A 12,839-nucleotide genomic window follows, 5' to 3' on the forward strand; every position below is an offset into this window, starting at 1 on the left:
TTCTCTGAAAAACCCAGCAATTATGGAAATTTTTGATATCATCTCAAGGTTGCAGTTTAAAGTTGAATAGTTACTCTAATTTTTAAAGAAATTGTGGGAGGTGTGGCTTGAGTGGAGCTCAGACAATCTCTCCTTGGGTCACCCTGGGAGACTGAGTTACTCTCTTCTCTGTTCTTTCCCATCTCCTTCTCTCCTCCTCTTTTCTACCCTCAGCGGATCACAGGCTCACAGATCTCCCCCAAGCTTCAGTATTTTGGGCAGTCACTGAGCGGGGGCCAGGACCTCACAATGGATGGACTGGTAGACTTGGCTGTCGGGGCTCAGGGGCACGTGCTGCTGCTCAGGTGAGATCATACCGGGTACCTTCTTTTTAAGGAGTGAGTTTGCTGTACGATGGCTCCTGATGGCCCTCTGGTGTCCCCCCAGGTCACAGCCTGTGCTGAAAGTTGAGGCGACGATGGAGTTCACACCCAAGGAAGTGAAGAGGAATGTGTATGAGTGTCGTGACTTAGTGATAAAAGACCGGATTGCTGGGCAGGTCAAAGTCTGTCTCCAAGTTCGCAAGAGTACATGGGATCGGCTGGGAGAAGGTGAGGCTGGGTGGGTGAATTTCAAGAGGTTAAATGACTGGGACATTGATGGGCTCTGATAGCCTTCTTCAAGCTTGGATGGAGTAAGCAGATGGTTCCCCTGCTAGGGCATGGGTGGGGAGGCCCAGAAAGCACCCCCAAAGAAGTAAGTCTCTGGCACTTCTTTACAATTTCAGTTCTCTATAGAATGAAGGGCCCTACCCTGTGAACTAACCAGAAACATTTTTTTAACTGAGAGATGGGCAGAGGAGCTTGGAAATCTATAGTTCATGGGGTTGCAAAGAGTTAGACACGACTTAGCAACTAAACAGCAACGATAATTTGGTCAAAGGGGAGATTGAGTTGATGAAGCTAAACACAAACTCACAAAGCATTCAGACATGTATTTTATCACAACTAACTTGACTTCCTCCCTTGTCTCTATTCTGAGTGGCATTGTGCTTGGGGTGAGGAAGAGTAATGGTGGTTCTAGAGAGAAACAAGGGGAGAAGATAAAATTAGTTTTCTAGCAGTAATCTTACTGGACTGAGGAGATTGCAGTCAGGGTTTGGGGCAAACAACATGGCTAGAAATTGAGAGTGAAATCTTGGAGAGTAGAGAATTACAGAGAAGATCCCCCAAAATCTAAATGGAAATTTCATACAAGTCATTGGCTGACTTCTAAGTCATGCATGTCCAGGTCAATACTTCCAGAAACTCAGTGGAAGCTAGCAACTGGAGAGCTAATGAGTTAAAAAGAAATCCAGCTGCTGAGGAAGCAGAGATTTGAGTGGGGCCTTGAAAAACACCTCGGTCCTTCTATTGGGAAAATGTCCACTGAGACCAGCAAGCAAGAGAAATAACAGATAATAGATACAGACCCACAGATGATTCAGAATTATCAAATCAGAATTTAAAATATAACTAAAATTAATATCTTCAAGAAAAAAGAGGAAAGGATGGAGAACTTCATAAAAAAATCTGGATTTCCTGAAAGAATTAAATGGAAACACTAGCACTGAAAAACACACGGAATGGAATTGAGAATTCAATACATTTAATAGCAGATTAGAAGCAGAACAAACAGATATACATTACTATATATAAGATAGGTAAACAAGGATTTACTGTATGGCACAGATAATCATATTCAATCAATATCTTTATAATGGAAAAGATGCTGAAAAAATATATATGTATAACTGAATCACTTTGCTGTATACTTGAAACCAAAACAACACTGTTAATCAGCTATACTTCAATATAAAACAGAATTTAAAAAAGAAATGGTGGTAAAGACTTCTAAAACTGGTGAAAGACATCAAGATTCTCTACCAAGTCAGAGCAAGATAAATATAAAAGGAACCATAAATTGGTACATTACACCAATGCCCACAACACTAGACACTGTATCATCCCAAGGTACAAACTGCTGAAGAACAAAGACAAAGAGAAAAAGTGAAAAGCAATATACTTAAAAAATATACTTAATTTTCTAGCTTTTAACAGAATAGCTATTATTTACTGAGCACTTATTATGTGGCAGGCACTATGCTCAAGGCTTCATAGGCACAATTTTATTTTCACTGTTGGGAAGTTACAATTATTATCTTCAATTTAAAAATAAGGAGGAACTTCCCTGGTGGTCCAGTGGCTAGGGCACTGTGCTTCCAGTGCAGGGGCCAGGGTTCAATCCCTGGTCAGGGAATTAGATCCCACATGCTGCAACTGAAGACCCCATGTTGTTGTTCAGTCACTAAGTCATATCCGACTCTTTTTTTTTTTAAAATAAGGAGCTGAGAGACACAGAGAGGTCAGCTAACGTGGCCCAAGTTGGACAGTTGGGGAGCAGAGGAAAGGGGCCTCCACCTCTTGCCAGTCTGACTCCAAAGCCAGGCTCTTTACCACCATTCTTCTCTGCCCCTCAGGAGATACCCAGAGCACTATCACCTATGAACTGGCTCTGGACCCAGGTCGCCCCCATTCCCAGGCCGTCTTTGATGAGACAAAGAACAACACACGCAGACATGTAGAGACGCTGAGGCTGCGTCAGAAATGCGAGACCCTGACGATCCGGTTACTGGTGAGCAGGGGGTGACCACCCTCCTGGGTCCTCCAAGCAGGGGTGGCCTTGTGAAGCTGAGAAGGCTGGATCACCAACCCCCCACTGTCTCTCAGGACTGTGTGGAGGACTCAGTGACCCCCATTGCTCTGCGCCTCAACTTCTCTCTGGTGGGGGAGCCCGCGCGCAATTATGGGGGCCTCAGGCCAGTGCTGGCTGTGGACGCTCTGAGACTCTTCACAGCCTCGGTGAGTCAGAAAGATCCCCTGGAGCAGGCAAGGGCAACCCACTGCAGTATTCTTGCCTGGAGAATCCCACAGGCAAGAAGAGCCTGGCGGGCTGCAGTCCACGGGGTCCCAAAGAGTCGGACACGACTGAGCAACTAACACTTTCACTTTATTTCAAGATTTCACTTTACTGTTTCGTTTCACATCCTGTCCTGATTTCCTTTCGTTTTTCTCATATTTTGTGTTTGGCAGCTTCCCTTTGAGAAGAACTGTGGCAATGACACCGTCTGCCAGGATGACCTCAGCATCACCTTCAGTTTTCTGGAGTGAGTTCCCTGTCCTCGTTTTTACCCCCAAACCTGCACCGTAAGCTGGCGCTCTGTTCTCCTCCTGGCCCCCAAGGGAGCCCGGCGCAGAGCAGCTGCTGCCGCCTCATCCACTACCTTCTCTCTCCCAGTGTCTGCGCCTCCTTCCCTCCAGAGCACATTCCCCCCAGCCTCTTATGGCCTGGCTTCTTCCTTCCACAGTCTGGACACCCTGGTGGTGGGTGGTCCCCGGGACTTGAACGTGACGCTGACTGTGAGAAACCAGGGCGAGGACTCCTACAGAACTCAGGTCACCTTCTTCTATCCATCCGGCTTGTCCTACCGGAGGGTGTCAGGCGGCCAGGTAGCCAAACGCTTCTCAGGCTCCATCTGACTTTGCTTGCCCTGCCCGCCCTGGCTCCCAGCTGACTTCACCAGCTCTGCCTCCCTGGCCTTCCAGAACCAGCGCTCACATCGATCCTGGCGCCTGGCCTGTGAGTCTGATGTCTCCACCGAAGGGTCTGAAACCTTGAAGAGCACCACCTGCAGCATAAACCACCCCATTTTCCCAGACAACTCGGAGGTCAGACTGCTGGCTCCTCCTCCCTTTTTCTCCTTTGTTTTCTTCTGAATTCTTCCCTAGTTCTTCCCCTTCTCCTTCTTCCCACACTGCATGGCCTGTGGGATTTTAGTTCCCGGACCAGGTATTGAACTCAGGCCCTTGGCAATGAAAACGTGAAATCTTAACCAATGATCGTCAGGGAATTCCCTTCTCCTTCTTCTTTTTAAAAGTAGATCTTTCTTTCTGTCTTTTTTTTTTTGAAAAAAAGTTTTGCTGAGATAAAATCCATCTACCATTACAATACACCCATAGGGCTTCCCTGGCAGCTCAGACAGTAAAGAATCTTCTTGCAATGCGGGAGCCCTGGGTTTGATTCCTGGGTTGGGAAGATTCCCTGGAGAAGGGAATGGCAACCCACTCCAGTATTCTTGCCTGGAGAATTCCATGGACAGAGGAGCCTAACAGGCTATATAGTCCATGGGGTCACAAAGGGTCAGACACGACTGAATGTCTAACACAAACATTTAAAGTATATGGTCCAGGGACTTCTCTGATGGTCAAGTGGTTGAGAATCTGACTTGCAATGTAGGGGACCCGGGTTTGATCCTGGGTTAAGGAACTAAGATCCTATGCCACATGCCACTCGGCAATCTAAGTCCAAGTGCTACAGCTAGAGAGCCCACACACACCAAGACCAGATGCACTCAAAAATGAATAAATAAATAAACTGAGAAAAGTATACAATCCAATGGCTTTTGAAATGTTCACAGAGTTGTGCATTCATCAGCGTGATCAATTTTAGAGTATTATATTTTTAATTTAATGTTTAAAATATTACTTATTTGGCTGCATTGGGTCTTAGCTGTAGCATGTGGGGTCTTCACTGCATCATGCAGGATCTTTCACTGCAGCTCTTGAAATCTCTAGTTGTGGTCCACAGGCTCAGTAGTTGTAGCATTTGGGCTTAGTTGCTCCAAGGCATGTGGAATCTTGGTTCCCCGACCAGGTATTGAATTCGAGTCCCCTGCATTGCAAGGCAGATTGTTAACCCCTGGACAACCTGGGAAGTCCTAGAGTATTTTATAACCTCCCCCTCAAAACACCTTGCTCCCCTTGGCCATCAGCCTATGTCTTCCCATCTGTCCCAGTTCTAGGCAACCACTAATCTATTTTCTGTCTTGATATTTCATATAAATGGAATCATACAATATGATGGCTTCTTTGAGCATCACGCTTTCAAGGGTTACCCATGTTGCAAGATGTAGTAATACTCTGATTCTTTTTACTGCTGAATAACACTCTGTTGTATGGACGTACCACATTTTATTTACCCATTCTTCAGCTGATGAACATCTTGGAAGTTTCTTCTCTCTTACTCTTGTCACTGTCTCTCCTTTCTCCAACTCCAGATCACCTTTAATGTCACATTTGACGTGAACCCTGATACTTACTTTGGAAACAAGCTACTTCTCAAGGCCAATGTTACCAGGTGAGCTATGCCTGGCTGCCCACCACATCATCAGTTTTGAGGTCCCAGCCGCATGCTGATGGTGGACCATTACACTCTCCCCACTGGTTCTCCCTTCAGCTCATTCATTCACTCAAGAAATGCCAACTGAGCACCCATCACATGCCAGGCATGTTGCCCAGGGCTGATGGGATAGCAGCAGACCAGATGGCTGTGGTTCCTGCCTCATGGAGGTTATAATTTAGTGGCAAGGATGGACAGGAAAGTTGATGATTACCATACAGTATGAAATGAATGATGTCCAGTGTTCTTGGGAGTTTGGTGTTCAGAGAGGAAGATTCATTTGGGCTGTGGGTTAGCCAAAAAAAAAGTGAAAGGAAGTGTTAGTCGTTCAGTCATGTCCGACTGTTTGTGACCCCATGGACTATAGCCCACCAGGCTCCTCTGTCCATGGAATCCTCCAGCCAAGAATACTGGAGCAGGTAGCCATTCCCTTTTCCAAGGGATCTTCCTGACCCAGGGTCTCCTGCATTGCAGGCAGATTCTTTGCCATCTGAGCCACCAGGGAAGCCCAGCAAAGGCACAAATTGAGGGTGGGCATCAATAGAGAGAGAAGGAAGTATGGACCAAGCCATGCCTGGATACTGCAAACGTCAGGCTAAGTTTGAACACAGGAGGCAGAGTTGGATTTGGTTAGATATGGCCCATTTCATGTAGTGACCGGCAGGTCCTATTAGGGAGTTTGCAGTTGAACTTGGGAGGGACAGAATGTGATCACCTTTACATGCTAGAAAGATCTTTCTCCAGGAGGGCGGGGGGGGATTAAGGTGGGAGTGGTTTTGAGTTCAGGGGACCGGTGAGAAAAAGAAGATGCTCCAGGCATCCATCCAGGTGAGTTGGGATGGGCCTGAACTCCATGGGGCAGCCCTGGTCTTTCCTACAATCTCTATTTCCCCTGTTGGATTTAAAGGACAGTGTTTAAAATGCTGAGAGGAAAAGACTCAGTGGTTGGTTGGTGCTAGAGGGTGAGGGAGAGAAAGGAGAAGGAAAGGCAGATTCTCAATTCTCAAGAGCTGGTCAGAGCTCTCTGTTTCCCTTCAGTGAGAACAACATGCCCGGGAACAACAAAACTCAGTTCCAGCTGGAGCTGCCTGTGAAATACGCCGTGTACATGGTGGTCACCAGGTACTGGCTTCCGGGGCTTTTCTCTCTGCCTTCGCCCCTGGGCTGGACGTGGCGCATCGAGCATCTGCGTGCGAGTCTGTGCGCGTGTGCCTCTGTGTGTCTGCAGTTATGTGTGCACACGTGTGCATTTGTGTGTGTGTGGGGGGCCAAACTGGCACATGATGTGGGCCCCCTGACACGGTCCTTGCACACCATCTTGCTCTCGCTCTCTCAGTTGCATTTCCCATGTGCCTGTTCACCCCTTAACACCCTTAGCCGGAGACCCCCTCCCAGGACTCCCCTGATGTTCTGTCACCTCCTGCCCTTTCTTCTTTCTCCCGTCAGCCTCGAGGCCTCCACCAAATATCTCAACTTCACAGCCTCAGAGAAGACCAGACACGTTATGGAGCATCAGTATCAGGTGGGGAGTGGAGAAGGAGCCTGGGGAGGGAAACCAGAGTGATAGGAAAGAACAGCGGGAGGGACTTCCCTGGGGTCCAGTGGCTAAGACTCCACGCTTTGACTGCATGGGACACAGGTTTGATCCCTAGTCGGGAAACTAAGACCCCACATACCTCAGGACAAAAAACCGAAACATGAATCGGAAGCAGTATTGTAACAGATTCAATAAAGACTTTTTTAAATGGTCCACATCAAAAAATCTTTTTAAAAAGTTCCACTCTTCCACTGCAGGGCACAAGGGTTCAGTCCCTGTCAGGGAACAAAGATCTCACATGTTATGTTGTCAAAAAAAAAAAAAAAAATGAAAGATGGGAAACATGCATGAGGTGCCTGCTTTGGGCCAGGCTCTGTTCTAAGCTTGCTCTGACTCCACACACACACAAGCACGTGCATCACACATGTACACACACACATATGTGTATACATGGGACTTCCTTGGTGGCTCAGCAGTAGAGAATCTGCCTGCAGTGGAGGAGACCAGATTCAATACTGGGGTTGGGAAGATCCTCTGGAGGAGGGCAAGGCAACCCGCTCCAGTATTCTTGCCTGGAGAATCCCCATGGACAGAGGAGCCTGGCAGGCTACAGTCCATGGGGTTGCAAAGAGTCAGACACGAATGAAGTGACTGAGCACACATGTGTATACACACATGTATGTAATTACCTCTTTTTTCTTCATTTTCATAACGACTCTGTGACGGAGGCACTGTCATCTCCCCCAGTTTATAGATGAAGAGACTGGGGCTCAGAGAGGTTAACAGAACACCCCCCCCACCAGTGTCACCCCCTAGTAAGTGGAAGAGCCACTGCTTACAACAGCCTGTTTGGCTCAGGAGTGGGTATTTAACTACCACACTCTCCTACCTCTCAGAAAGCATCAGAAGGCAGGGTGCTTGGGTCTGGGAGGCCTTATTCAGTCCTGGGCCCTCTCCCAGGACTCCCCTGATATTCGGGAGTGGGGAACCTGATTCTAGTTGCTGGTGGGGGTGGAAAGGCCAGAGCCCTGATACCCACCCTTCCCCCACCACACAGTTCAACAACCTGGGCCGGAAGAAACTGCCCATCAGCGTGGTCTTCTGGATCCCCATCCAGCTGAACAAGGTGGCCGTGTGGTCCCAGCCCCAGGTCACCTTCTCCCAGGTAAGCCCAGCCGGCTCTGAGGAGTGGGCCCAACTCCTCCCTCCACAGCCCCCTGGTTTTTCCTAAAATTGTTTCTGCTTCTTCTGTTGGGTTATGGAGCCATTTCCGACCCTCTCCTGACCTGGAGGGTGGACCCAGGAGCCTCACTTCAATCCCTTCCTCACTGTGTGCCTCTTCCTCAGAATGTATCCAGTGGATGTAACATGACGGAGGTTGCCCCTCGTCACTCTGACTTCCTGGCAGAGCTTAAGAAGAGCCCAGTGCTGGTGAGACTAAGTCCCAGCCTCGGGGCTGCATGCAGACTCTGTGCCACCCCCTCACCATGCCCAGGACCACCTCTCAACTGAGCAGCCTGGGCTCAGAGGGCATGTCCCGAATCCAGCTTTCCTGCTCACCTGTCTCTTTTCCTCCCGTCCCCAGAACTGCTCTGTTGCTGTCTGCCAGAGAATCCAGTGTGCGATCCCATCCTTTGGCGTCCAGGAGGAGTTCAAGGTCACCCTCAAGAGCAACCTCTCATTTGACTGGTACATCCAGGTCTGTGGGGGCCTGAGGCTCGGCTGGGCACGAGTCATGATCCTTCAGGGCTCAGGGGTCCAGCTCCCACCCTGTCTCTCTCCCACAGACTTCACACAACCACCTTCAAGTTGTGAGCAAAGCGGAGATCTTATTTGATGAGTCAGAGTTCACCCTGCTTCCAGGGCAGGACGGGTTTGTGATGGCCCAGGTATGTGTCTGGGACACAGAGTGATCATTGGAGGCAGGAGAGGAGTCTGGGCTTGTGGGGGGCAGAGAAGGATGGGCAGGAGGAGTGAGCGCTAGGCCTGAAGGAGACAGGGGGCAGGGAGGGGTTAATCATGGGGTTCAGGGAGCACCCAAGTCTGATGGGGGACCCCCAAGAAACCTGGAATCTTTCTCCTTGATGTTCCCCCTCCCCCATCCCTGCTCCAGACAGAGACCAAGGTGGAATCCTACGAAGTACATAACCCTGTCCCGCTGATCGTGGGCAGCTCGGTAGGGGGACTTGTGCTCCTGGCCCTCATCTCTGCCGGTCTGTACAAGGTAACTCCCCCGGGACCCTCTTCTTGCCCGCTCCCCCCCCCCCCCCCCCCCCCCCGCCAGCCACTGCGTCTCACTCAGCACTGCCTTCCTGGGCTCAACTCCCACTTCTGCCGCCAGTTGGGTGACCTGGGCGGGGTCACAGAACCTGTTTCTTCAACAGTACAATGAGACTAAGTGTAAGTGAAAGTCGCTCAGTCTTGTCCGACTCTTTGCCACCCCATGGATTGTAGCCCACTAGGCTCCTCTGTCCATGGGATTCTCCAGGCAAGAATACTGGAGTGGGTGGCCATTCCCTTCCCCTTCCCGACCCGGGGATTGAACCTGGGTCTCCTGTATTGCAGGCAGATTCTTTACCTTCTGAGTCACTAGGGAAATACCCATTTTGTGGAGGTCACTGGGTTCATAACTCTAGAGAACTGAGAATGGTCTCTGGTACAATCGCTGTATAAGGAGTAGTTCTTCTTATGTTTTCTATTTCTTTCCTTCTTTTCTTTCCCAGCAGCAGTGCCCTTCCACGTTCCCCGGGGCTCTTCTACAACCCACCATGTTTTTTCTTTGCATCTCTCGGTCCCACAGTCTCCCTGCCTATCCTGCATGACTTTCACCCATCCCCTTCCCCCAGCCTGGGTGCCCTCACTCACTTGCTTCTGCCTCCACAGCTCGGCTTCTTCAAACGACAGTACAAGGACATGATGACTGAAGCTGGTCCTGATACGGCCGCCCCCCAGTAACAGCTCCTTCCCCACAAGTGGCCTCCTCCGCAGCAGTCAGGACATGATGGGACCAAAGAGCGGGTGCCCAGGTTGCTGGATGGACACCTCTGTTAGGCAATCGGGGCTGTGACATTTCACTCAGGAGCAACCTGCTTGGGTTTCCATTATCATCTGTGTGCACAGGTGTGTGTGTGTGTGCGCGCGTGAGTGTGAGTTGTGTGTGTGCCTCAGATCTCCCTTGAGCCAAGATAAGTGCCTTCAGCACAAGGTCTGGGGCCAAAGGGAGTTGCTTGGGCTTCCTTGTGTGTGGGTGAAGATGCCACTGATCCTTCCTTGGGGGCAGAGGTGATGGCAGCTCTTGTGGGTGAACACAAAGGCAAGGCCAACAAATCCTCCCCTGCTCTCCCCGGAAGGAAGTAGGACCTACTTTGGTGGGTGAGCCTGCAGGCTGGCAGGAGCCCGAGCAGCTGGGGCTGAGCACCAGCAGGAGCCTGTTCGACCATTCTACACTAGAGCTGATGTGTTCAGTGCACAATGGCGCACCTTTCTTCGTGTATTCACTTATTTATTATTTTAATGGTAATTTTATTTTTTGAAACGATGAACCTGTCTGTAGTATCAAAATCAAAAGGTGTGCAAAGGTATATGATGAAAAGTCTCTCCTTTCCATTCTGGTCTCCCAGCCATTCAGACCTCTTGTAAAGGGTAGTCCAGGTTATGTATTTGGAGGTCTCCTTTACTAAGATTCTTTTTTTTTTTTTCCTCTTTTTATACAATGATTCTAGGGATATGCAAACACACACACACAATTTTTTTTACACAAATGGCAACATGCATTATTTATACTGTTCTGCATCTTGCTTTTTTCATGAATATGGCTCAGACATTGTTTTTTTATCATGACATAAAGTACTTTCTCATTCTTTTATATAGTGGCTCTGTATTCCACTGTGTGGGTGGATCCTAAGTCCGTCTCCTTCTGGTATATTGTTTCCAACCTCACAGTGACAAAAATGGTGAATTAATAAATTGAATGTATGTGGTTTTTGCATATGTGTAAGCTAATTTATAGGATACATTCCCAGAAGTTTGAGTTCTCTGAGAGGCAATCCCAAGAGAAGAATTTGAGTGAAAGATGCTTATTTAAGAGAGACCCCAGGGAATATCAATAGGGGAGGAACATGAGCTGGGAGGGAAAGGCAGACGGTAAAGGATGTATTATCAACAGAGGCACCACTATGAGCTTGTCGAGTGTAACTTGGCTGGGGACGTCTGGGAGATAAAGAAGAACACCCACCTCGACACTTCCCACCTGTGCAGAGAAGGTACACAGATAGATATACCATGTTGTTGTTCAGTTGCTAAGTTGCATCTGATTCTTTTCAACCCCATGGATTACAGCACACCAGGCTTTTCTGTCCTTCACTGTCTCCCACAGTTTGCTCAAACTCATGTCCATTGAGTCAGTGATGCCGTCCAACCGTCTTGTCCTCTGTCATCCCCTTCTCGTCCTGCCTTCAATCTTTCCCGGCATCAGGGTCTTTTTCAATGGATACACCATGCCCCATAGTTATTGGCTGAGAGTTGCTCTTAGTGGAGAAGGAAGGGTGAATCCCCTGACACTTCCAGCCAGCCCTGAATGTAGGCAGAGCGGGCTCTGGTGGCCAGCGAAAGGGCTGCAGATGCTGCCTGTTGGAAGTCCGCCAGGGGAGCATAGCTGTGCCCTGGCACGGCCTGCAGGGGTCGGGGCAGGGCACCAATAGCACTTGCTTGCCCGAGTGTGTACAGGTGAAGTTTTGCTACCCGTTTCTAGGTAGCCTTCCCTCCTCTGGGGAGTTCTCCCACTGCCCTCCTCCCAACCTTCGCCAATGCAGCACCTACCACTCTGCCCTTAGCACCCACTCTACTTGTCACCCCAGTCCTGCTAAGTGGCCATATCTTGGTATTTACCCTGGATTTCACTTTCAAGGAAGCTGAGGCTTTGCAAGATTATCCTAATTGCTTGAGGTCATACGCCAAGTGGGGCTACCTTGGTGGCTCAGATGGTAGAGAATCTGCCTACCATGCAGAAGACCCAGGTTCGATCCCTGTGTCGGCAAGGTCCCCTGGAGAAGAGAATGGCTACCCACTCCAGCATTCCAGCCTGGAGAATCCCATGGACAGAGGAGCCTGGCAGGTTATAGTCCATGGGGTCACAAAGGGTCGGACGGGACTGAGCAACTAACACTTTCACTTTTCATACAGATAAGGAAGGGATGGAGGTGGGATTCAAACCTGGCTCAGTCTGGTTCCATAGCTTTTCTCTTTTGCTGTCCTGATGGCCTCAGAGGAATGGCCTGCAGCAGGCGTGAGGGAGGTTGATAAAAATGGCAAGTACATGCAGTTCATTTAGAGACAAGGAAGTTATGGCTTAGATGGACATCTGCTCCAGAAGGCTAAGCAACAAGGAATTGATGCTTTCAAAGTGTGGTGCTGGAGAAGACTCTTGAGAGTCCCTTGGACTGCAAGGAGATCAAACCAGTCAATCCTCAAGGAAATCAACCCTGAATATTCCTTCTTTGAAAGGACTGATGCCAAAGCTGAAGCTCCTATATTGTGGCCACCTGATGCGGAGGGCCAGCTCATTCGAAAAGACCCTGATGTTGGGAAAGACTGAGAGCAGGAGGAGAGGGGGGCGACAGAGGATAAGATAGTTAGATACCATCACCGACTCCAGATGTGATAGGACGGAGGGCAAGTGAGGGAAGATTCCTGGGGGAAGCGACCCCTGACTCAAGTACGGGCAGGAGCCTTCCAGTCAGGGGGCAGCAGGCTCGGGGCTGGAAGACTGGGCGGGACCCTGGGCTTATGTGCTTTGTGAGCCAGAGTGAGGAGTTTCAGTTTTATTCAAAATGCAATAAGATGTCATCGAAGGGTGATGCATAAGAAAATGGCCCTTTGTATCTTTGTTGCTATTCAGTCGTTAAATCATGTCTGACTCTTCGCAACCCCATGGACTATAGCTCTCCAGACTCCTTTGTCCATAAGATTTCCCAGGCAAAAATACTGGAATGGGTTGCCATTTCCTTCTTCAGGGAATCTTCCTGACCCAGGGATCGAACCCATGTCT

At 49.2% G+C, this 12,839-nt stretch overlaps 1 protein-coding gene across 1 annotated transcript in view; it reads left to right on the top strand.

The window, feature by feature from the left end:
• ITGAM (integrin subunit alpha M) overlaps window positions 1–10,781 on the top strand; it is a 35,670-nt gene extending 24,889 nt beyond the window's left edge. Inside the window, exons 15-30 of the mRNA XM_043456270.1 lie at window positions 214–344; window positions 427–590; window positions 2,498–2,652; window positions 2,748–2,879; window positions 3,111–3,184; window positions 3,386–3,527; window positions 3,624–3,746; window positions 5,135–5,214; window positions 6,295–6,378; window positions 6,703–6,778; window positions 7,851–7,958; window positions 8,141–8,224; window positions 8,379–8,492; window positions 8,581–8,682; window positions 8,907–9,017; window positions 9,677–10,781. Of these exons, the coding sequence (XP_043312205.1) occupies window positions 214–344; window positions 427–590; window positions 2,498–2,652; window positions 2,748–2,879; window positions 3,111–3,184; window positions 3,386–3,527; window positions 3,624–3,746; window positions 5,135–5,214; window positions 6,295–6,378; window positions 6,703–6,778; window positions 7,851–7,958; window positions 8,141–8,224; window positions 8,379–8,492; window positions 8,581–8,682; window positions 8,907–9,017; window positions 9,677–9,748 (1,752 nt within the window). The 3' untranslated portion in view covers window positions 9,749–10,781. The remainder of the gene's footprint in view (window positions 1–213; window positions 345–426; window positions 591–2,497; window positions 2,653–2,747; window positions 2,880–3,110; window positions 3,185–3,385; window positions 3,528–3,623; window positions 3,747–5,134; window positions 5,215–6,294; window positions 6,379–6,702; window positions 6,779–7,850; window positions 7,959–8,140; window positions 8,225–8,378; window positions 8,493–8,580; window positions 8,683–8,906; window positions 9,018–9,676) is intronic.
• The last annotated feature ends 2,058 nt before the right edge of the window (window positions 10,782–12,839 follow it).

This window comes from Cervus canadensis, chromosome 32, assembly GCF_019320065.1.
Source record: "Cervus canadensis isolate Bull #8, Minnesota chromosome 32, ASM1932006v1, whole genome shotgun sequence".
Taxonomy (NCBI): domain Eukaryota; kingdom Metazoa; phylum Chordata; class Mammalia; order Artiodactyla; family Cervidae; genus Cervus; species Cervus canadensis.